This window comes from Microcebus murinus, chromosome 3, assembly GCF_040939455.1.
Source record: "Microcebus murinus isolate Inina chromosome 3, M.murinus_Inina_mat1.0, whole genome shotgun sequence".
In the NCBI taxonomy this organism is placed as follows: Eukaryota; Metazoa; Chordata; class Mammalia; order Primates; family Cheirogaleidae; genus Microcebus; species Microcebus murinus.
In genome coordinates this window covers 113,435,001-113,460,532 of record NC_134106.1, presented here as the reverse complement: position 1 = coordinate 113,460,532, position 25,532 = coordinate 113,435,001, and the positions used below count along the sequence as shown (strand labels likewise).

Sequence of the window (25,532 nt, the reverse complement as noted above, 5' to 3'; positions counted from 1 at the left end):
TGTCCAGGCTAGAGTGAGTGCCATGGCTTCAGCCTAGCTCACAGCAACCTCAAACTCCTGAGCTCAAGCAATCTCAGTGCCTCAGCCTCTCAAGTAGCTGGGACTACGGGCATGTGCCACCATACCTGGCTAATTTTTTCTCTATATATATTAGTTGGCCAATTAATTTCTTTCTATTTTTATAGTAGAGATGGGGTCTTGCTCTTGCTCAGGCTGGTTTTGAACTCCCGATCTCGAGCAATCCGCTCCCCTAGGCCTCCCAGAGTGCTAGGATTACAGGCGTGAGCCACCGCACCCGGCCTGAAATTCTTAACGTAGTAAATTTGTGATAAATCCAATGTGTCACACCTTTTGTCCCAATCTATATAGTCTACATGAGAGGGCCTCTGAACTACTGAGGGTAAAATTCCTGCCATAAAAGTGTAGTGATTGTTCTCTTTACAGGCAGTTTTCACCTAATGTTCAGCCTGAACTTTCCCAATAAGAAGCCAAGCAGAGGAAAAAACTCTGGTTTCTTTCATTTAGCATAAAGTTTTTAACCACTTCGGTATGGTGCTCACTGGCTGCGAAACCTTGCCCACAGTTGGCACTCATAGTCCGCACAATAGTTTGTGCTGTCCATTGACGATGAATCCGTTTTGCTCTTGTGTGATGAGGAAAGCTTGAAAGCACTGAAGCTTGTTTTACTTTACAGGCAGCTTTACTTGTAATGTAAATCAGAATAGGTAACATATACATATATGTTTTCATTACATTATTTTTAAATGTTCACAATTTTATTTTTTATTTTATTTTTTTTAGACAGTCTCGCTTTGTTGCCCAGGCTAGAGTGCGTGCCGTGGCGTCAGCCTAGCCCACAGCAACCTCAAACTCCTGGGCTCAAGCCATTCTCCTGCCTCAGCCTCTCCTCAGCTAGCTGGGACTACAGGCATGCACCACCATGCCCAGCTAATTTTTTCTATATATATTAGTTGGTCAATTAATTTCTTTCTATATATAGGAAACACAGGGTCTCGCTCTTGCTCAGGCTGGTTTCAAACTCCTGACCTTGAGCAATCCTTCCGCCTCAGCCTCCCAGAGTGCTAGGATTACAGGCGTGAGCCACCGTGCCCGGCCCACAATTTTATTTTGATAAATGAAAAATTAGAAAAGTTATATCACGGCTGTTGGCTAAAGTCAATGCTTGGTTCATCTGTGGCTATTGACTATAGTCAACGCTCGGCTGTGCGCATTCATCTGTGTCGACTATAGTCGACGCTCGTATCAAAGTGGTTAAGGTTCATACATGTAGTATTTATTGGTACTTCATTCTTTTTTATAACCAAATTATATTCCATTGTGTGGATATATTACATTTTATTTATCCATGTACCAGCTGATGACATTTTCAGTTGGTTCTATTTTTTGGCTATTATAAATAGTGCTGGTATTAACATCTTTGTATAAGTTACTGTGTGGACAAATGTTCTGATTTCTACTGGGTAGATACCTAAAAATGTAATTGCTGCGTCATAAGGCAACTCTATGTTTGGCATTTTGACCAAACTGCTTTCCAAAGATGCTACAACATTTTACATTTCCACCAGAAATGTATGAGAATTTCAATTTATAGAGAAAATTTAAGTGTCAATACTACTGTATTTTAAAATGTTGTTACAAAGGGAAACCAACAGACTACTTTGGAAAGGGCCTCTTGGGGTAGTAGTCACTGGTTAATGCTAGTTAACGTTTACCAAGTGCTTACTATGTGCCAGGCGCCTCTAAATATTATACTCCAATAAATCTCAGGCACCATAAATTATTCAAGACACCAGTATTTTATGTACCTTTAAGAAAGAAAAAACTCTGCCAATTATGACATGCCATCCACTATGTATCCTGATTTCAGAGATGTTAAAAATGTGAAAAATGTTCATAGTATTGAAATATAGTTCTTTAAATGGATTAACTCTTTTAATCTTTATAGTCCTATGAAAATATTTTAAAGATGAGGAAACTGAGGCACAGACATTATATAAATTTCCTAAAATGAAAAAGGCAGTTAAATGGAAAAATTAAGATTTGAACTCTGGTTGATTGTTCTTGGTAGAGTCATATTCACATTTCAGAGATTTTGCCCTCAACTCTTCCTTATCAGGATCAAGGAAGTAGATCCTAGTGATGTTAACACATGGGATGTAACACAGAGCCATATAGAGTCTGTGTTCTATTTAACCTCTAAGCCTCAATTCCTTCATTTATTAGTTATAAAGACTGTTTTGGGAAAGGCATATTAAATTCTTAGCACAAAACAAGTGACAGATACTATTATCATTATTTAATAGTAAAAATATTGTGGTTGAGAGTAGTCCCTCTAGAGCTCTTTTCTTCCTTCCTCCCTCCAGATTTCCATAAAAAAAAAAAAAAAAAAAAAAGGTCCACCAATAGCTGAATGGATAAACAAAATGTAATGTGGCATACATGTGCAATGGATATTATTCAGCCTTAAAAACAAAGAATTTCTGATACATGCTTACAACATGGATAAACCTGAATAACATAATGCTAAGTAAAATAAGCCCGACACAAAATAACAACATACATAATAACAACATGATTCCACTTAAATGAGTGAGGTACCAAATTCCTATGAATTTGAGTAGTCAAATTCATAGGAACAGAAACACAATAGTAGTTACCAGATGCTAGGAGCAGGGGGTAACAGGGAAGTATCACCTAATATTTCAGTTTGGGAAAATGAAAATGTACTAAAGATAGATGGTGGTGAATGTTGCACAACAATGTGAATATATTTAGATGCCACTGAACTGTACACCTAAAACAGTTAAAATGGTAAATTCTATGTGATGTATATTTTACCACAATAAGAAATAATCAACCAGCCTTGTCAGAAAATAGATGTACATAAGCAATAGAATAATAGGCACCCCATACTGTTAAGGGATCCAAATTCACCCTGAAACTTCTATTACCATGTCTATTCTTAAATGGGAACCAAGAGATTGAATGAATATATTCCATGACATTCACGGAGTGACTGCTATCATATGCTCAAGGGACACTATAATATTAGGATCGACAGATTAATACATAGGTGTATAAGACATGGTCCTTGGCTCAGGAGTATAAAATATAGTGAAAGATACATACCCAAAATAATACATGGATTGGTACTGTATTTGTGTAGGCACTATATAAATTGTATAAAATGCTCTTGAGAGAGTAGAGGGAGAAACATTTGATGGGCACAGCTTAGGGAAGAAAGGGATACTTTACCTAGACCTCTAAAGAAAACTAGAATTTGAAATAATAGGGACAAAGATTCAAGTAAAAATGAAAGAAAGGTGTGGAAGAATAAGTGCCAGCTACAAAGAACAAATAATCTAGGCTGGAAAATGAGACCCACATTGCAAGTGGAGGTGATAGAAGATTAGAGTGGAAAAGAGGATTGTAGTCAGGTTGTAGGAGGTTCTAAATATCAAGCTAAGGCATATAGACTTTATTAATGGAAAGAAAAAAAAAAAAACATGATCAAAATTGCATTTATGAAGATTCATAAAACAGCAGTGCTAAGAAAGAATAGAAATGATAAAGATGGAAGGCTGATTAAATAATGGGCAAAATAGGGAAGTAATAAAGTTGAATGCCTCGACTAAGGTGCTGACAATAGCAAAAATAGAGACATAAAGGCGGTTCAGTCATAAAAGTTTTGGTTGGGTCCCTCTGTTGTACATGATCTTAGGGTATTCCATTCCCTCATTTGACATTCATCACAGTTGCAATTCCTTGCTCATTATTTTTTTCTCATGCTATACATGTCAGCTCAATAAAAGCAGATAAAATATAGTCTTAGTTATTGCTATATTCCTTGGCATATAATTGTTAAATGAATGTAGAACACACTCTTCCCTAAAACACATAGTTCTCTGAGTCAATAAGAACCTCTCTATGTGCAAAAGGGCACTCTAAATTTGGGAATACTGTAAGTTTTTCCACAGCTAGTATGTAAGCCATTGTCAGATACACATCCTATTCTCCAGGGTAGAGCTATTAATGGCTGCCTTTGAGTTAAGCTTGCTTTCCTACTAATTTCAGAAGCAAGCCATCTGCCATTACCTAAAATCTTAGCCATATCACATTTACAAATCAGAAAGCTGTAAGTTTAATAAACCAAAACATATATATTAACTAAATAAGCCAAGAAATAGAAAATATTTTAAAAGTCCATGCACAAAAATGAATTACAATACCTTAGGGGGATTAAATGGATATGTTTCTGGTATTTTTATCTCTAGTTGGTATCTTCCTCCTAAAAAGAGAGGAGACAGAAAGTTAAAGAGTGCTGCTCACCTCAAATATGTGAATCCAAATATATTAATAGAACTTTTCAAAGCATCTATTATTTTATATTTAATTATAACAAATTCATTTCAAAATTAAAACCCAGAAGAATAATCAAAAGCACTAGTTTTTAAATTAACTAGTATAATTTCCATCTCCTTTTATTTCCTCTAGTCCACCCTGCTAAAAGTTGCTAAATAACAGAAAAAATGGTCAGGGAAAAAAAGAAGAAAGAAGGCAGAAAGGTATGAAGGCATATATGATACAGAGACAAAGGACAGAGACTATGCCATAAACTAAAAATTCTGCTTTTAGCTGGTTGTCTCAAATGCAAAAATGTCCCAATCTTTTAACTTGCGCCCTAAATTAAATGCCAACACTTCTTGTTAAAAATTTTAAAAACATCAAGGAGTTAATTTACTTCATTAAAAAAAAAAAAAAATTTTAAAAACAAAATTAAACAAGACAATAGACTACTCCTTCCTTTAAATTTGTATATAAAATACAATACTTTACGAAGTAGATATTCTAGCCAGTAATATACAAACAGAAGGCAACATTCTGTTTTCCCTTGAGCAACTAGCAGCATTAAATACATACTGAAAAAAACTTATCTAGCTTCCCATAAGCATAACTGGAGAATTCAAAGGGGGGATAACAACCTCTCAGGATACTCTGAAGGCAAAGTTTCGGACTGGTGAGAGGCTGGATTCGAATCCTAATTCTAACGAACCTTCTAATTCTAAGAATTTATGACCCATTAACATAAATACTATTACAAAATATAGCAAATGAAACTGTGCTACTGAAATATTTACATATGAAACTATGACTAGGATTATGCTTCAAAACAATCAAGGGATGGGTAAGATCAAAGACTGGCCATGAGTTTATAGTATTAATGCTGGCTGAGAAGTACCTGGAGGTTTCATTATACTATTCTTCTTTTGCATATATCTGAAGTTTCCCATAATAAAAAGTAAAATAAAATAAAAACTATATGCTAGGAGCACTATTAACTTCAAAATTCTATACACTCAGCTCTTGAAAAAGTCAAGCATATATTCTGGATTCTATCAAATCCACTTCCTCCATTGTTATGAATGATGACTGTGGAAAAAGAAAAGCATTTCACTTGGTACCATTTTCTTCAAGCCCTTTTTGGTTCCAATCCTTCTCTTCATGCTAATTCTTTTTCACAGAGTTCCACAGTAACTAATGTATGAATTGAACTAGATGCCTGAAATCACAGAAAACATAATGGCAACAAAATATAAAGAAAAGTAGTCAAAACAGAAGAAAAACAGACAGGTAAGAGAAGGTACCTGAGGAGATTTTGTAGCTGTGACTCTTTTTTTTTTTTTTTTTTTTTTTTTTGAGACAGAGTCTCGCTTTGTTGCCCAGGCTAGAGTGAGTGCCGTGGCGTCAGCCTAGCTCACAGCAACCTCAAACTCCTGGCTCAAGCAATCCTCCTGCCTCAGCCTCCCAAGTAGCTGGGACTACAGGCATTCGCCACCATGCCCGGCTAATTTTTTGTATATATTAGTTGGCCAATTAATTTCTTTCTATTTATAGTAGAGACGGGGTCTCGCTCTTGCTCAGGCTGGTTTCGAACTCCTGACCTTGAGCAATCCGCCCGCCTTGGCCTCCCAGAGAGCTAGGATTACAGGCGTGAGCCACCGCGCCCGGCCTTAGCTGTGACTCTTTATGTTCAGAATTATAAATGCTAACTTCAAATACAGGTATAAATTTGAGTAATGCATGGGCCCTTCTTTTTCCTTCCTAAGAATCTCTTTTTATTTTCTCGCTAAATTCCAGATTACCATTTCTATAATATGTCATACAAAGTTCTTCCTTCCTGAATATTCAAAACAATCTCTTAGAGGCAGTGTGAGAGCCTAGAGATACACAAAGAATGCTGAATTCTACAGTCTCCAAAATGTTATTTCTACTATATATAACACATGATATGCTCTGTCTTGCATATAACTTGACAACTTTCAATATATAACCACTACAGTTTTAACCATAGCATTATTTGATCAGGGCAATACAACTAGGTGATCATTACGACTACATTATTCTTATTATAATAGCTTTTACTAGTAATGTAACATTTATTTCTTGAAGGATAGCTTTTTTTTTTTTTGGAGACAGAGTCACACTTTGTTGCCCAGGCTAGAGTGAGTGCCATGGCATCAGTGTAGCTCACAGCAACCTCAAACTCCTGGGCTCAAGTGATCCTTCTGCCTCAGCCTCTCGAGTAGCTGGGACTACAGGCATGTACCACCATGCCCGGCTAATTTTTTCTATGTATATTAGTCGGCCAATTAATTTTTTTTTAATTTATAGTAGCGACAAGGTCTCGTTCTTGCTCAGACTGGTTTCGAACTCCTGACCTTGAGCAGTCCGCCTGCCTCTGCCTCCCAGAGTGCTAGGATTATAGGCGTGAGCCACCGTGCCCGGCCAAGAATGCCTTTTAATATTAAACACTTAATATTAAACACTTAAAATTTTTAAATTTAACTCAACCCAAAGGGGAAATGGGGAAGAGGTGCGAAATTTTAAACTATCAACAAATGATCTCAAAAATTTACAGAACTTTTAGGAAGAAAGGCTCAAGAACTACATTGTTTCTGTGCCAATTATTATTATTATTATTATTTTTTTTTTTTTTGAGACAGAGTCTCGCTTTGTTGCCTAGGCTAGAGTGAGTGCCGTGGCGTCAGCCTAGCTCACAGCAACTTCAAACTCCTGGCTCAAGCAATCCTTCTGCCTCAGCCTCCCAAGTAGCTGGGACTACAGGCATGCGCCACCATGCCCAGCTAATTTTTTCTATATATATTAGTTGGCCAATTAATTTCCTTCTGTTTATAGTAGAGATGGGGTCTCGCTCTTGCTCAGGCTGGTTTCGAACGCCTGACCTTGAGCAATCCGCCCGCCTCGGCCTCCCAGAGAGCTAGGATTACAGGCATGAGCCACCATGCTCGGCCTGTGCCAATTATTAATGCAAAGGAAATTAAGAAAACTGAGTTAAGTAACATGAACAATATAGCAATTTTCTGTGGGTATTCTACTTCTCAATCTGATTACTTTTAACACTACATAAAATGACTGCCTCATTACTTAATGATGGTATAAACAGTTTACCAGTACATATATAAACTTTTGCCTTAACTTTTAAGTTTATATTTAAAAAAACTCAAGAAATAGCAAGATTCCTGTAATAAATGCCATCAAAATTATTTACCTATGTGCATAAGAAAAGCATCTGAGTTTATGTCCTTGAATGGTGCGTTTCCTAAACAAAATGAACACTTATCTTCAATGGTTTTATGATAAAAAGAATAGAATTTAAGTTAATCTACCTCAAATATATACAAAAAAGCCTATTATATCTAATCTCATCAATATACTATCTTGTTTGGCAGCAGCAGTAGAAATTAGCACTTAAAAATGATCAAACTTGGGCCGGGCATGGTGGCTCACGCCTATAATCCTAGCACTCTGGGAGGCTGAGGTAGGCAGATTGCTCGAGGTCAGGAGTTCGAAACCACCCTGAGCAAGACCCTGTCTCTACTAAAAATAGAAAAGAAATTGACCAACTAAAAATAAATATAGTAAAAATTAGCCGGGAATGGTGGCGCATGCCTGTAGTCCCAGCCACTCAGGAGGCTGAGACAGCATGATCGCTTGAGTCCAGGAGATTGAGGTTGCTGTGAGCTAGGCTGATACCACGGCACTCTAGCCCCGGTAACACAGTGAGACTGTCTCAAAAAAAAAAAAAAAAAAAAAAATCAAACTTGTCTCTAACCAGTAAAGAATATGGTATATTTATATCTTTTTTTTTCTTTTTCTCAGCTGTGGACAAAGCTACATTTATATCTTAATTATTCTACAAGTAAGCATACATTATCCAATTTTTAAAAATGCATCTACTTAAGGTAATGAACATTCTACCTATCTAATTTAGCTCAGGAAGTACTTTGTTTACAAAACTCAATTTGCTGGGAAAGCTCCAGAATAATGCTAATTGCCCTATTGTCTTTTAAAAATGCAATCAAAACCACCTTAAAAAATAATTCAAAAATAACTATTAACATCTGCCTTCAAGAAGAAGCTAGTATATGATTACATAAAGCATCTCCTCTTAAGACAAGCACTGATTTTTTTAAGATAACGAAAGGTCTCCTCTACATTTAGTGACTGTCAAAAGGACTAAATGAAACAGCATCCATAAAAGCATCCAGACCAGGCCTGGCATATATGAGTACTCAATAGACAATATGAAAAATTAAGTGATATCTAGAAATAGTTCTGTAAACTGTAAAACAAAAAAATAAAATTTTAGCACTTAAAAATTGGTAAAATATGCTAAAGACATTCTAGAGTCCTTAAAAATATGGATGAAAAAAATATTCAAGATTATTAGGTTTTTCTAAAATATGGGGGATAGTTGATCATTACACAATTATAAAACTATTCAAAGTAGACTTGACACCACTCCAATATTCAGTCAATCATGATTTCCATAAGTGATTTAAAGCATACATAGGCTTTCAAGTCAAAGGTCAAATCCCAGCTATGCCACTTAGATGTTTGACCTCAGACAAGTTACTTTATTTCTCTGAGATTAAGTTTCTTCATCTATAAAACAGTGATCACTGTACTTACCTTGTAAAATTTGTTGTAGGGATTAAATGAGAAAATACATGTAAAGCCCTTGTAAGTAAGAGTGACATATTCTGCTATATGCTTTCTGTTAAACAAATAATTGAATGCCTATTATATGCAAGAACCTTGGCTATGCTATGTAACCCAAACTGACAATAATATTCGTTAATGAAGACTTGCCTAATAAGAAATTAAGACTCTATAAAAAGCTTCTTTCTGTATCTAACCATGCAATCTCATGGCCTAAAGTACCTACAGACTTACTTTGTGAACACAAAGTTCAGCAAAGCTGCCTCCTTTCTTTTTTAAGTCTTCAAATGACCATTAAAAGCTTTCCAGAATAAAGAAAATAAATATTTGAACTATAGCCTGTAGGAAGACATATGAGTGAATGAAATGCTAAATGACAAACAGGAGATTTAAAAACAAACACAACATTTTATCAGTCAGATATCTAAGGCAAGGATTGTTACAGATACCATATAAAGGGTAACAAAAAGTCTGTAGTCCTTATTTGTTAGAGACTTAACATGCCAGATGTTTTATTCTGTTAAAATCTAATCTATATAACCTGCAAGTTGGCTCTGGTCAATCTACTATACTAATATTTTTTGGGAAAAAAATAAGCTAAAATTCAGTTAGAAAAATCAGTATATATTAAGTACCTAAATTCATTATTTAAAAATTGCTGTGTATCCTAGGCCAACTGAAGTTACCTTCCATATAGTTTATAGATGCTTAAGATTTTCTGATTTAATGTTTCAGATAAGTTCTAATACACACAATATTTTGATACAGAAAAAAGTACTTGCCTTCATATGGTGTGTCTGGAGGTCCTGCTATTTCTCCTCTTAATTCTGTAAAATTCTCATCTACAAGATCTACTTTAATTTGATTTTTGCTCGTCTTAAAAATAAACAGAAAATAAATGTTAGTTATGTCAGCAAGAAAAAAGCCTACTTTAATGTATTACCTAATGAAACCCCCTCTTTCATAAGCTTGATTATCTGCTCTAGTAAAAATAATGGTCTGTGCTTTTCTAGGACTTAGCTAGTTTTAGGAATATTTAAAATAAACTAAGAAATTTTAATACCTCAATTTTTTAATGAAATAACATCACTAGGAATAAAAGTATATGGTTTGTTGACTCTCTAGGAATACTAGAGAAAAATAGTGCACAATCTATTTTGTTTGCCAACCGTGTTATGTTAGGTCCAAAGTGATAAATCTACTCATCTGTAGATGAATGCTAAGATACTATACCCCCAGGATACATAAGCTCTATTCATATAAACAGAAAATTCAGGGTCATTAAAAGCCATAAGCTCTCACTTGAACTAATCATAACTCTAGATGTTTAAGTTTGACAACATCCGCTAGGATGGTGAAAGCTATAGGCAATGTTCCTCTCCATGGGAATTCCAGAAGCCTAAATGCCTCACTAGAATCTTCTAATGCTTTTTCAATTTGTTTTTTGCTTAATTTACTTCAACAACAACTACCTACTCTCTGAAACAGATTTCTACTTTAAATTTATCTATATCTACTTATTTTGCACTTTACACTTCTCAATGTACTTTGATATCTGTAGTATTACTTGAGTCTCTTTATCTTGTGATAGGTCCATTCTCAGAGTCATGGTGACATTAAATGATTCAGAAAACCACCCAGTGGGATTTACACTAATGTTCTACAATGACCAGCCTGCAAAAGGGCTTGCCACTCATATTCCCAAACATATACTATAAAATACAATAAATCCTCTCCTTCTATCCATTTGTTTAAACCTAAATCCCTAAAATACAAGTTGTATCTTCATTTCTTTTATTAAGATTCCATGTTTTTACCTAATCGACACGATATATCTACTCTTAAGAAAGAAAGCCTCACCCAAGATTTTAAGAGTAAAGTGTTCTGCTTTTGGACCCACCTTCTTAAAATTGATTACTAGATGGAACAGTGTAAGAATTATTGTTTTAAGGTCCTTGGCTTCCTCCCTCACTCCCAATAAAATACACCATTTTTTTTTTTACTCTTTTTCTATACTAAATATCTTTAGCACAGAATACTTAGTATGGAGACAAAATAACTTAAAACCCAAACTTTTAAAATTTCACATGACTCTTAATCTTTTAATAAGAACATAGGATTAAAAACTTACTTTCCCCTTTTTAAAAGCATTCTAATTAGTATTGGTTTATTTCATAACCTTTTTTGTTTGGAAGTATTTCATATTTTTCTGAAAATATTTTAATCCAAAATTATAAATATGCATGAGAAAGTTCTTCCTAATGTCCAAAAATCATTAACAACCTTGGTAATTGTGGTAGAGGAGAAAATGTACATTTTGGTAACAGTAAAAATACTTTGTCCAGTATGCACATGAACAATGTTAAAAAGAAAATTGGAAGCATCCAACTTTCACTGACAAATTTATGAAGCCACAAATATAACTAGACTTCCATTCTTCCTCTTAAGACTTCTAAACAAAAAGAGAGTAATCAAATCTTGCAAATTATGAATACTTTCAAAGACATATATAGCTTCCCACAATAACCCCCTTCAAAAAGAAGTATGTAGGCCGGGTGCAGTGGCTCACACCTGTAATCCTAGCACTCTGGGAGGCCGAGGCAGGAGGATTGCTCAAGGTCAGGAGTTTGAAACCAGCCTGAACAAGAGCGAGACCCCGTCTCTACTATAAATAGAAAGAAATTAATTGGCCAACTAATATATATAATAAAAATTAGCCAGGCATGGTGGCGCATGCCTATAGTCCCAGCTAGCTGAGGGGAGGCTGAGGCAGGAAGATGGCTTGAGCCCAGGAGTTTGAGGTTGCTGTGAGCTAGGCTGACACCACGGCCCTCACTCTAGCCTGGGCAACAAAGTGAGACTCTGTCTCAAAAAAAAAGAAGTATGCAAATAACCCTAAAATGTTAGGATACTAAAAGACCTGATTAAAATTTTGAGGAAGGAGGGAGGATAAGGATTTGAAAAGCTGCTTTTGGGGACTGCCCCAAATCTCTGGTTAGTAAAATGCTAAATAATTATTAATTTTTATACCTCTGTCCTTATTTCTGTCCACATCACCCCCAAATTATAATTCAGCGAAAAATGGATCTTTTTTCAATCTAGAGAAAGAACACTATCAGTGTATGAAAAATTTACTAAATCAGCTCAAGAAAATACCATTGCCTTGATGAATCCCATTATAAAAAAGCATTCTATATGGTCTAGGGTGGGGTCTTTATCTGTAGATAACTAAAGATAAAAAGAAAATGAAAAGTTAAAGTCAAAGATTTTTCACAGCTCACTTTTTCCATCAAGCAACAATTATCCTCTATACCACAGTTCGATTCCAACATTGTTATTTCACAATCCAAAACTCCAATCCCATTGCTCCCACAAACTAACAATTCCAGTGTCAGGAATTTACAAGAAAGAAGTTGAAAATGGCAAAAGATAGGCCAGGCACAGTGGCTCACGCCTGTAATCCTAGCACTCTGGGAGGCTGAGGTGGGTGGATTGCTCGAGGTCAGGAGTTCAAAACTAGCGTGAGCAAGAGCGAGACACTGTCTCTACTATAAATAGAAAGAAATTAATTGCCTAACTAATATATATAGAAAAAATTAGCCGGACATGGTGGTGCATGCCTGTAGTCCCAGCTACTCAGGAGGCTGAGGCAGCAGGATTGCTTGAGCCCAGGAGTTTGAGGTTGCTGTGAGCTAGGCTGATGCCACAGCACTCACTCTAGCCTGGGCAACAGAGCAAGACTCTGTCTCAAAAAAAAAAAAAAGGCAAAAGATGACAGTATTATAAAAGGCAAGGCCTTTGGAGTCAGATGTGTGCTTCTAGTTCTGTCACTTACTTGTTTTCATTCAGTACATCTAGCTCTCAATTTTATTGCTGTAAAATGAGAAAACTTTATCTCAGAATTAAATGAGTCTCCTGGATAGAAGTAAGTAGCATGGTTCCTCTTTTTCTAACAACATTAACAACAAAGCCTTTGATTTCAAAGCCCTATTTTATAAAATTAATTTCACAGTTCTGTTTCTAATCTAAGAACAGATATGTAATTCCTAAAAATAAATAACAAAATAAGTTGCTATTCACTTTAATGACTACAACAACCAAGGAGACTGAAGCTTCTGGGTGAAATTTTGAAGAATTGTGTTATCACTGCACTACTTTTGTGAGGACAGCTCTACAGCTGTTTTTCTATACTTTTTTCCCCCCTAATGTTCCCTGGGGTCTCCAAGGCATTTTTAAGGCAAAAAAGGAAAAGAGATGAATAAAAGGTACTGCTCCTCTCAAACAATTTTTAAATAAACTATTTTATTAAGATGTAACATACATAAAGTATGCAAAATAGCACACAATGTTGAAGCTAATTTGGATGAGGTTAAAAAATGAGCATTATTGCCAATAAGCAACAGTGTAGAATTTAAAACAGTTCTAATACATTGTCCCTCAGCAAAATGATACTGTCATCATGATCATCATAAAAATTCTTTCAAATAATTACTAGGGCCTACAATACACCAGAAAGTGATCTCAGTGTGTGAACAAAACCCAAGTCCCTGCCCACTTGGGAGCTTACATTCTAGTGGAAAAAACTGAAAATTGAAAGATTTTATCATAAGCACTAAGTACAAAGTACATTGTTATGTAACCTGTTTAAAACTTTGTCCTCTGTAAACTGAGGATTACAATAGTACCTACCTCACAGTCTAGGGGTGAATTTAATGAATTAATATAGTATATGGGAAAATGCCCACCAAACAGTAAATGCTGAATGTACAGCAGCCATTCGTTATTGTAATATGTTGACTTTTGATATTGATGTTGGGGAAGAAAATTTCTATCCGAAGCACATTATATTTCTTTAAAAGGATAATTAATCACCTTAGTCTCATTTCTATTGATTCTGGAACACGTGATCTGAAACAAAATTCAAATCCAAATTTCAGATAAGACAAATACAATTCTAAGTACCCCTAAAGTTGTAAGTAATTCTCAAATGATATAAAGAAATTATTGATTTGTTTCCAAGTCAAGTTACAACTAGCAAAATTTAGGAGCACTGCTCATCATCATCATGCAAATAAATATAAATTTGATTCTTCATAATTTGTTGAAAATGAGACTTAAAAGGCTTAACAGTACTTCCTCAGAATTTAATGTAAATGACTTATCTTTCCCCTATTATTCAAAAGCCCAAGATACAATCAAAATTTCCACCTTTTAAGTAGTTTTTGTTTTTTGTTTTTTTTAATTCTGAAGCTTGGGGCATGTAACATTGCCAAAACAGAGTTGATGTGAAAACCATGGGACTGGGAGGATAATGGGAAACTGGGGCCATGTAGACACAAGTTCTAGATCAGTACTATCCAACAGAAACAGAAGGTAAGCCACAAGTATACATTAAAATTTTCTGGCCGGGCGCGGTGGCTCACGCCTGTAATCCTAGCACTCTGGGAGGCCAAGGCGGGCGGACTGCTCGAGGTCAGGAGTTCGAAACCAGCCTGAGCAAGAGCGAGACCCCATCTCTACTATAAATAGAAAGAAATTAATTGGCCAAGTAATAATACATACAGAAAAAATTAGCCGGGCATGGTGGCACATGCCTGTAGTCCCAGCTACTCGGGAGGCTGAGGCAGCAGGATTGCTTGAGCCCAGGAGTTTGAGGTTGCTGTGAGCTAGGCTGACGCCATGGCACTCACTCTAGCCAGGGCAACAGAGTGAGACTCTGTCTCAAAAAAAAAAAAAAAAAATTCTGGTATTTACATTAAAGAGCGTATAAACAGAAGAAATGAATTTTAATAATATATCATTCCCAATATATACAAAATATTATCATTTTTACATGTAATCAAAAATATTTTACATTTTTTGGTACTAAGTCTTGGAAATCCAGTGTTTAATTTAAAAATAACACATTTCAATTTAGACTGGCCACATTTCAAGTGCTTAAAAAGCCACAGGTGGCCGGGCGCGGTGGCTCACGCCTGTAATCCTAGCTCTCTGGGAGGCCGAGGCGGGCGGATTGCTCGAGGTCAGGAGTTCGAAACTAGCCTGGGCAAGAGCGAGACCCCGTCTCTACTATAAATAGAAAGAAATTAATTGGCCAACTAATATATATACAAAAAATTAGCCGGGCATGGTGGTGCATGCCTGTAGTCCCAGCTACTTGGGAGGCTGAGGCAGGAGGATCACTTGAGCCCAGGAGTTTGAGGTTGCTGTGAGCTAGGCTGACGCCACGGCACTCACTCTAGCCTGGGCAACAAAGCGAGACTCTGTCTCAAAAAAAAAAAAAAAAAAAAAAAAAAAAAAAAAAAAAGCCACAGGTGATAGCCAAATCCAGAGAGACAAAAAGTAGATTATTAGCTGCCAAGGGATTGGCAAGAGAAGAAGAAATGAGATGGACCTGCTAATGTGTATGGGATTTCTTTTGGGGGTGTTGAAAATGTTCTAGAATTAGATAGTGCTGATGGTTGCACAACCTTTGAATATAATAAAAACCACTGAACTATGTAGACTTTTTAAAAATCCAAAATAGGCCGGGTGCGGTGGCTCACGCCTGTAATCCTAGCACTCTGGGAGGCCGAGGCGGGCAGATTGCTCGAGGTTGGGAGTTCGAAACCAGCCTGAGCGAGACCCCGTCTCTACTAAAAATAGAAAGAAATTAACTGACCAACTAAAAATATATATACAAAAAAATTGGCTGGGCATGGTGGTGCATGCCTGTAGTCCCAGCTACTTGGGAGGCTTAGGCAGGAGGATCGCTTGAGCCCAGGAGTTTGAGGTTGTTGTGAGCTAGGCTGATGCCACGGCACTCACTCTAGCCTGGGCAACAAAGTGAGACCTTGTCTCAAAAAAAAAAAAAAAAAAAAAATCCAAAATAATTTTTAAAGACCTGAAAGAAAAACAAGTTGAATGTGGCTACTGGCTACTGTACCTGGAAAATAATAGCATCTCTAATCATAGCAACAGTGTGCCATTAAAATTTTAAGTTCTAGGCTGGGAACAGTGGCTCATGCCTATAATCCTAACACTCTGGGAGGCCTAGGGAGGAGGATCACTCAAGGTCAGGAGTTCGAAACCAGTCTGAGCAAGAGCGAGCCCCCGCCCCCATCTCTACTAAAAATAGAAAAAATTAGCCGGGCAAGGTGGCACATGCCTGTAGTCCCAGCTACTCGGGAGGCTGAGGCAGGAAGATGGCTTGAGCCCAGGAGTTTGAGGTTGCTGCAAGCTAGGCACTCTAGCCAGGGCAACAGAGTGAGACTTTGTCTGAAAAGGAAAGGGGAAGGGGAAGGAAAGGAAAGAAAAAAGACTTAACTGTAACTAGGTAGGGCCAACACTTCAGGTGTAATGTACATCCTGTGTAAAATGGAGGCAAAGGTGGTCTTGGCAGGACTAGGATTGAAAAGCCCCCAATGTGAGTAGAACACACAGAATAAAAAAATAAAAATGAGGCAGGGGAAGTAGGCAGGAACCAGATCATTCAGGGTTGTGAAGAATAACAAGAAACATTTAAAGTGACATGACAATCAGATTGGGGTTTTTAAAAGATCACCAAACTGTAGTAGCCGAAAACGCCTGTTGAAAATTCAGGTCTAGAGTTCAGGAGTGATCTGGGCTGAAGATACAGTGAGCAAGAGAGGAAAAGGTTCAGGATAGTCTGGTATCACTCACTGACACCACAGGAAGAAAAATGTTTCCAGGAGGGGGTGGTTAATCATGCTGAGAGATAATTAATAATAGCTAATACTTATATAACTTATAGGCAGTATTCTAATTAATGTATACGTAACAATTAATTTAATCCTCAGGACAACCTTATCTGTTTACCAATGAGGAAGCTGAGGCACAAAGAAGTCAGCCAGCTAATAATCAGTAGAGCCAGGTTTCAAAGATGACTCATATGAACCAAAACATACACATTTTCTTTCACTGACTCTAAGATACCATCTGTAAGTTACAGGACACCCCAATGTATGCCAGTAAGAAAAAACAGTCATTGACACTATGACACAATATTTTATCATTTAGAATTTTTATTTTACACTTACTCAAAGAAACTTTAGGCTTTACAAACATTAATCTGACGATTACCTAAAGAAAAAAAAAAAGGAAAATAGTTTAAGCTATTCCTAAAACTTCCTCACATTCCAAATCCTACTGTCCAGTATCATTTCCAAACTTGATGTTCTTTGTCTATGTTTTTTTCTTTTCTTTTCTTTTTTTGAGACAGAGTCTTGCCCTGCTACCCGAGCTAGGGTGCCGTGGCATCGGCCTAGCTCATAGCAACCTCAAACTCCTCAGCTCAAGTCATTCTCCTGCCTGGGCCTCCCAAGTAGCTGGTACTACAGGCACATGCCACCACGCCTAGCTAATTTTTCTACTTTTAGTAGAGACGGGGTGTCACTCCTGCTCATGCTGGTCTTGAAATTCTGACCTCAAGCGATCCTCCTGCCTCGGCCTCCCAGAGTGTTAGGATTACAGGCATGAGAAACTGCACCCACTGTCCATGTTTTTCTACACAAAATAATCCTTTGTATGTGAAACAACATTTCTACTGTAAGACTGCTTGTGAAACAAAAGGACTGGAAAATAAACTAAATGTTTACAACCATTAATAAGAATAAGGTAACTGTAAAAACATATGTGAGCCATCAAGGAAACCTGAGCATGGTACTCTGTTATTACGTGTTATTAAGAAATCTGTGTTACTTTTATTAAGATGTAATAATAGCACTGTGAGTAGGTTTTATTAAAATGTCCTTGTGTGTCAGAGATACACAATGAAGTATTTATCGTACAATGACAGCATTCTGGGGTTTACTTTAAAACAACTCAGTAGATTTTTTTTTTTTTTTTTTGAGACAGAGTCTTGCTTTGTTGCTCAAGCTAGAGTGCAGTGGCATCAGCCTAGCTCACAGCAACCACAAACTCCTGGACTCTAGCAATCCTACTGCCTCAGCCTCCAGAGTAGCTGGGACTATAGGCATACACCACCACGCCCAGCTAATTTTTTCTATATATATTTTTAGTTGTCCAGCTAATTTCTTTCTATTTTTTAGTAGAGATGGGATCTCACTCTTGCTCGGGCTGGTCTCAAACTCCTGACCTCAAGCGATCCTCCCATCTCGGCCTACCAGAGTGCTAGGTGTGAGCCACCACGCCCGGCCCAATTCAGCGGTGTTTCAAAATAATCTAGAAGGGAGTGGGAATCTGACAACAAAATTGGCCACATGTTGATAACTATAGAAACTGAGTGATGGACTTTATTGTGCTATTTTCTCAACTTTAGTGCAAGTTTAAATATTTTAATAGAAAGTTACAAAAAAAAAAAGAAAAGTAGCTGGGCGTGGTGGCACTTGCCTGTAGTGCCAGCTACTCAGGAGACTGAGGCAGGAGGATCACTTGAGCCCAGTTCTGAGCTGTGTGCTATGCCAATCAGGTGTCCACACTAAATTCAGGATCAATATGGTGACATCCCGGGAGTGGGAGACCACCAGGTTCAAGTTGCCTAAGAAGGGGTAAACAGGCCTACATCAGAAACAGAGCAGGTCATAACTCATGTTGATCAGTAGAGGCATCACATCTGTGAATAGCCACTGCAGTCCAGCCTGGACAACACAGTGAGACCCCCCCATCTCTTATATAAAAAAAAAATAAATAAAAGATGAAGCCACAAATTGATTAATAAACACAAAAATATTAAGCAGGAAAAAGCAAAGGGCAGAGCAATATATTTAGTATGTGTCCCATCTCCCATCTGTGTTTTTAAAAAGGACAAAAATATAGGCAAAGTATATATATGTATAATAATACATATATAATATAAAAGAAGATAGCATGTGAAGATAGACACACACAGGATTAATTTACAGCAGCATAAAAAAAAAGGACAGGTGTAACAAAGTTTAACAAAATATACAGAATTTATATGCAAAAAACTATAAAACTCTAATGAAAGAAATCAAAGATCTAAATAAATGGAGAGACACTCTGTGTTCACTGAGTGGAAAGAACAGACTCAATAATGTAAAGATGTATATTCTTCCGAACTTGGAAATCTATAGATTCAATGTAATACCAAACAAATGCCCAGAGGGCTATTTTGAAAACACTGCAAATGAATCCTTTAAAGAGTAAAGCGGAATGACTCACAGTACAGTACCTGATTTCAAGACTTCCTATAAAGCTACTGAAATCAAGACAGCATATTGGTGATAGACATACACACCAATAAAACAGAGAGCCCAGAAATAGACTCAAACTCATATAATCAACTGATTTTTAATGAAAGAGCAGTTTCATGGATAAAGGGTAATACTTTTAACATATGGTGCTAGAACAAGCAGATGCCCACACGCAAAGTACTCTTATACTGAGGTTTACATATTGTACACGGGCAAAATCCTAATATAATACCTAATTCTGGCAAGGTACCAATAAAGCTCATAAGCCCTTTGTTAAAGGTAATATAGCATAAAATTTGTCATACTCTTTAAACCCAATATTCCCACTCCTACAAATTGCCTAAGGAAATCATTTCATTACCATTCAGGAGGGAAAAAACCCTATAATAATCATGGAAATCACTGAAGCATTATATATAATGAGAAAATAACAATCTAAGAATCCAACAATTGAGGGATGTCTACAGAAAAGCTTGGAGGTACACTAAGATAACTTGGAAAGGCAGAAAAAAAGACAGCTCATCAAATACATACATATATTTCACAAAATAACTGAGCATCTACAGGGGAATGCTAATTACTTTGGTAAATAAAATTGGCAACATACTCAACATGCCCATACCACAGTGTATTAAAAAAAAGGAATTTGGCATATAGTGGTTTTAAAATATTCAATGTAATTCAGAAATATAATAAAACATCATTAAAATCCAAATTAAAATAAAACATAATTTTTCTTGATATACATTCTACATTCATATTTATATTAATCAATGTTAATAGCATTCTCCTGCACAAGTCTAAATGACTATAAAACTCCTTTACTTACAAACTAGTTAGGTGTTAAAAGAATGTTCTTGGGTTCTTTGTTCACAAATCTTATGAAAGAAGGCTTGTGCAATATCACAAAATCCATCATCACACTACAATACTTTTAATGTGGCTGTACCCTTTTTATGCAGGGAAGTTCATAAACAGAAAGTTCCTCTATTTTCTAAGTATATAAATGCATACAAAAAGTTGTTAAAGGCTTCCTTTGGAAAAATTAGGATTGAGGAGAGAAATGAAAGGGTGGATGGTTATTGAAAACTTTTACTACATATATTTCTGAATTTGAAAATTTTTTTTTTTTGAGACAGAGTCTCACTTTGTTGCCCAGGCTAGAGTGAGTGCCGTGGCGTCAGCCTGGCTCACAGCAACCTCAATCTCCGGGGCTCAGCGATCCTACTGCCTCAGCCTCCTGAGTAGCTGGGACTACAGGCATGTGCCACCATGCCCGGCTAATTTTCTGTATATATATTTTTTAGTTGGTCAATTAATTTATTTCTATTTTTGGTAGAGACGGGGTCTCGCTCAGGCTGGTTTCGAACTCCTGACCTTGAGCAATCCTCAGCCTCCCAGAGTGCTAGGATTACAGGCGTGAGCCACCGAGCCTGGCCTGAATTTGAAAATTTTTAACAAGATCCTTTATCCTACTTTTTCAATCTTCCAAATTTCTTTATCACCTACAAAAATTTAAGAAGCTTCTCCCTAGGAACTGAAAAAAGAAACAGCACTGCCAGCAAGAAATAAAACTGAAAAACTGAAATAAACAAAAAGAAAACCAAAGAAACCAGTGACTAACTGAAATAAAATATCATTGGCTCAACTGATAAAATAGAGATATGCAAATTAAAGGCAGGACAAAGGCAACTAAAAACTGAGGTCAACAGTATCCAGTGTTTAGTACATATTAAAACAGTCACACAGTTAATTGTATTTAATAAGTATTTAAAAACACCTAAATAGACAAAAATTAAAATGAGATAGAAAAAGAAAATTTAACAAAAAATACATCTTTTAGCAGTCACTCTCTAAAAAACCACTTGCTTCTCAAAGATATATTCCAATTTACAAAGAATAAGCCCATACTGTCTCTCAAAACAATGAAAAGGATAAAATAAGTCCAAACACATTTTATAAGACAAATATGGCTTTTTTTTTTTTTTTTGAGACAGAGTCTCACTTTGTTGCCCAGGCTAGAGTGAGTGCCGTGGCGTCAGCCTAGCTCACAGCAACCTCAATCTCCGGGGCTCAGCAATCCTACTGCCTCAGCCTCCCGAGTAGCTGGGACTACAGGCATGCGCCACCATGCCCGGCTAATTTTTTGTATATATATATTTTTAGTTGGTCAATTAATTTCTTTCTATTTTTGGTAGAGACAGGGTCTCGCTCAGGCTGGTTTCGAACTCCTGACCTTGAGCAATCCGCCCGCCTCAGCCTCCCAGAGTGCTAGGATTACAGGCGTGAGCCACCGCGCCCGGCTCAAATATGGCTTTGATCCTCCTAAATTACTCAACATACTTCTGAACAAATATTGGCTAGTCTCACTAAAAAAGATTCATTACCTTGAGCAAAATTTTGGTTAATGTACTATAACAAACTTAAAGTACTATTCACTATGACCAAGAGAGTTTTTGTCCAAGAAGTCAAGGATAACATTAATTCCATGGAAACTTTTATCATAATCCATCCTACCTGAAAAAAACTAATCAAAACCTCAACAGTTATTAAAATGGTATTTGGAAACACCTTCATTTGACAAATACAGATCTTAATTTGACAAAAAACATAAAGTGGAGAATATTTTCCTTTACAAAAGGAAAAGACAAGAATATCTGACATCACTTACAGTAATTATTCCACCTAAACACAAACACTCTCCTTTTATAAAACCCAACACAAATTTATTTTGCATAAATGTTATTTTAACCATAAGGACTACAAACAACAGGCAAATCTCAAATTATTTTTCAAACTGTAACTTGAAGTCACTTAATAGACTTCAAGCAGTAAAATAAAAAAAGTTATTTAGACATTCACTGCAGCACTGCTGTAAAAGCAAAAGGCTGCAAAAATGCTAATCAGGCATTGGTTAAACAAATGATGGTATAGTTATACAAAAGAATACCATTCACCTAACCATTAAAAAAAAAAAAAAAAGTGGCTTCATATGTACTAATTTAAAATATTCCCCAAGAGGCCGGGCGCAGTGGCTCAAGCCTGTAATCCTAGCAAGGCCGAGGCGGGCGGATTGCTCGAGGTCAGGAGTTCGAAACCAGCCTGAGCAAGAGCAAGACCCCGTCTCTACTATAAATAGAAAGAAATTAATTGGCCAACTAATATATATATGTAAAATTAGTCGGGCATGGTGGCGCATGCCTGTAGTCCCAGCTACTCGGGAGGCTGAGGCAGAAGGATTGCTTGAGCCCAGGAGTTTGAGGTTGCTGTGAGCTAGGCTGACGCCACGGCACTCACTCTAGCCTGGGCAACAAGCGAGACTCTGTCTAAAAAAAAAAAAAAAAATTCCCATAGCAGAAAACTTGGTTCCTTAAAAAAAAAAAAAAAAGAAAAAAAAGAAAAAAAAAATTCCCCAAGAAAAATTGATAAGGAAAAAAAGCAATGTACAGAGTAACAAATGTATTATGTTTATATATGCATAGACTATCTTTGGAAGAATACACAAAAAATCACTAAGTTGCCTCTGGAGAAAAAGAGAGGTAAGGAGTAGAGTAAAAAACTTAATTTTTTTCAATTATGTATCCTTTCTATACTTTTGAATTTTGTACCACATGCACACATTACTTACCAATAAATAAATAATATATTCACTGTATGTGAATTTTTTTTTTTTGAGACAGAGTCTCGCTTTGTTGTCCAGGCTAGAGTGAGTGCCGTGGTGTCAGGCTAGCTCACAGCAACCTCAAACTCCTGGGCTCGAGCGATCCTTCTGCCTCAGCCTCCTGAGTAGCTGGGACTACAGGCATGCGCCACCATGCCCAGCTAATTTTTTATATACATATCAGTTGGCCAATTAATTTCTTTCTACTTATAATAGAGACGGGGTCTTGCTCTTGCTCAGGCTGGTTTTGAACTCCTGACCTTGAGCAATCCGCCCGCCTCAGCCTCCCAGAGAGCTAGGATTACAGGCGTGAGCCACCACGCCCGGCCTGTATGTGAATTTTTTAAGTAGGAGAAATGTTTCTTTCATGCCTGATACTTTCTATAAAGCAAAATACATTTGTAAGCATTTTACTAATATGGGTAGGGGAAGTGTCAGGGACAGAACTAGCAAAGTTTCTAGAAAGTGGAGATAAGAAAATTAATTGTGGCTGGGTGCGGTGGCTCATGCCTGTAATCCTAGCACTCTGGGAGGCCGAGGCGGGGCGGATTGATCGAGGTCAGGAGTTCAAAACCAGCCTGAGCAACAGTGAGACCCTGTCTCTACTATAAATAGAAAGAAATTAATTGGCCAACTAACATATATAGAAAAAATTAGCCGGGCATGGTGGCGCGTGCCTGTAGTCCCAGCTACTCGGGAGGCTGAGGCAGCAGGATTGCTTGAGCCCAGGAGTTTGAGGTTGCTGTGAGCTAGGCTGACACCACGGCACTCTAGTCCGGGCAACAGAGTGAGACTCTGTCTCAAAAAAAAAAAAAAAGAAAATTAATTGTACAGTACTCATCATTAACACAGAAAAACAATTAATGATTTTAAAGAGCTATTTCTTTTATCTTAACAAAATTTAAATTATGAGAACCACTTGAGTTTCCCCTCAAACCTATTTTTCTCTGTAAGAGAATATAGCAGGTCCTCAAGTTAATGTCTTTTCCTTGTAACTTAAATGAGAAAAAAAAATCAATTCCCACAAGGGCCACTGCCTACATGGAGTTTGCATGTTCTCTCCACATCTTTGTGGGTCTTCTTCAGGTATTCAAGTTTCCTCCCACATTCCAAAGATGCACACGTAGGTTAACTGGCACGCCTAAATTGTCCCAGCATGAGTGAGTACAGGGTGTGAGTGAGTGTGGTCTGTGATGGAATGGCATCCTGTCCGGAGTGGGTTCTTGCCTTGCACCCTGAACAGCTAGAACAGGCTCCAGGCATCAGCAACCCTGAACTGCAATATGAGGGCTAGGAAATGAATAAATACAAATTATGTTAAATAAAAATTCATAAAGTATATGATAATCATGCAGAGGCACAAGAATAAATGATGTAGTAGGAAAGCACTCAGCAAGCTCGCCATTTTTTTTTCTGAGACAGAGTCTCGCTCTGTTGCCCAGGGTAGAGTGTCCTGGCTTCAGCCTAGCTCACAGCAACCTCAAACTCCTACAAGCATGCGCCACCACACCCAGCTAATTTTTCCTATTTTTATAAGAGCCGGGGTCTCAGTCTTGCTCAGGCTGGTGTCAACTCCTAAGCTCAAGTGATCCTCCCGCCTAGGCCTCCCTGAGTGCTAGGATTACAGGCATGAGCCACTGAACCTGGCAGCTCATCATATTCGTTACAGTTTTCACTTTGCAAACATTTATTTCTTGACTTAACCCACCACTACTATGATCACCGTCACTTGCCAATTCACCAAAAATTGGGTAATTATCTTGCATTAATTAACATTAATCTTTCTTAAATATATGTATAGTTCACATTTATGTCAATATCTAATATTACAAGTGTTTTGAGTCCTTATTTAGAAGTTTGGCGATGTTTCTATGACCAGAAATATGCCACAGGAACCTTAATTGTTGTTAATATCAATTAGTCTATGGTAAAACTGGTTTTGTCATATGCTGTTTTGATTAAAGTCAGTTTCTAAGAATCTAGAGGACATTAAGTGAGGACTTAACTGTAATGACCGTAACTGATTATAAACCATTAAATATATATTTAAAAAATTCATGATTCCACTGCTATGAACTGAATTGTATCCTACAATGCAAAATTCACATGTTGAAGCCCTGCCCCCTAATGTGATATTATTTGGATGATATAGTACACCACCCCCTAGTTTTTGAAACAGGGTCCCTGGCTCTGTCATGTTACCTGGGCATCATCATAGCTCATCACAACATCAAACTCCTGGTTTCAAGCAATCCTTCAATCTTGGTCTCCCAAAGTGCTAGGATTATGAGCCTGGCCTACAGTACCAGTTTTGAGGAGTAATTAGGCTTAGATGAGGTCATATGGTTGGGGCGCTTGTGATGGGATCAGTACCCTTATAAGAAGAGACACCAGAGAGTTAACTCTTTCTCTCCTCTCCATGTGAGGACAGGACAAGAAGGCAGCCATGTGCAAGCCAAGAGAGCCCTCACAAGAATCAGACCATGCTGGTACCCTAATCTCCAACTTCCAGCCTCTGAGTACCATAAGAAAACAAATATCTGTTGTTTAAACAGTCTATAGTATTTTGTTATAGCAGCCCAAGCTGACCAAGACATCCAACACTGATAGTAAAAGAGAGGGTAAAATCATTTGTCACCATTAAAGGTGAC

The 25,532-nt window shown here is 37.1% G+C and overlaps 1 protein-coding gene across 5 annotated transcripts in view; it reads right to left on the bottom strand.

Annotated features, from left to right (window-relative positions):
* The window catches only part of UBE2K (ubiquitin conjugating enzyme E2 K), a 73,532-nt gene that overhangs the window by 22,940 nt on the left and 25,060 nt on the right, over nucleotides 1-25,532 (bottom strand). The window contains exons 2-5 of one of the 5 annotated variants that reach the window (XM_076001199.1): nucleotides 13,918-13,953; nucleotides 12,202-12,273; nucleotides 9,828-9,921; nucleotides 4,251-4,309 (exon numbers count right to left, since the gene is read on the bottom strand). In XM_076001199.1, coding sequence (XP_075857314.1) covers nucleotides 4,251-4,309; nucleotides 9,828-9,921; nucleotides 12,202-12,273; nucleotides 13,918-13,953 — 261 coding nt within the window. Of the gene's footprint in view, nucleotides 1-4,250; nucleotides 4,310-9,827; nucleotides 9,922-12,075; nucleotides 12,115-12,201; nucleotides 12,274-13,917; nucleotides 13,954-25,532 lie in introns of those variants that run through there. The other 4 variants (XM_012753967.3, XM_076001200.1, XM_012753968.2 and 1 more) reach the window with 4 other exon arrangements.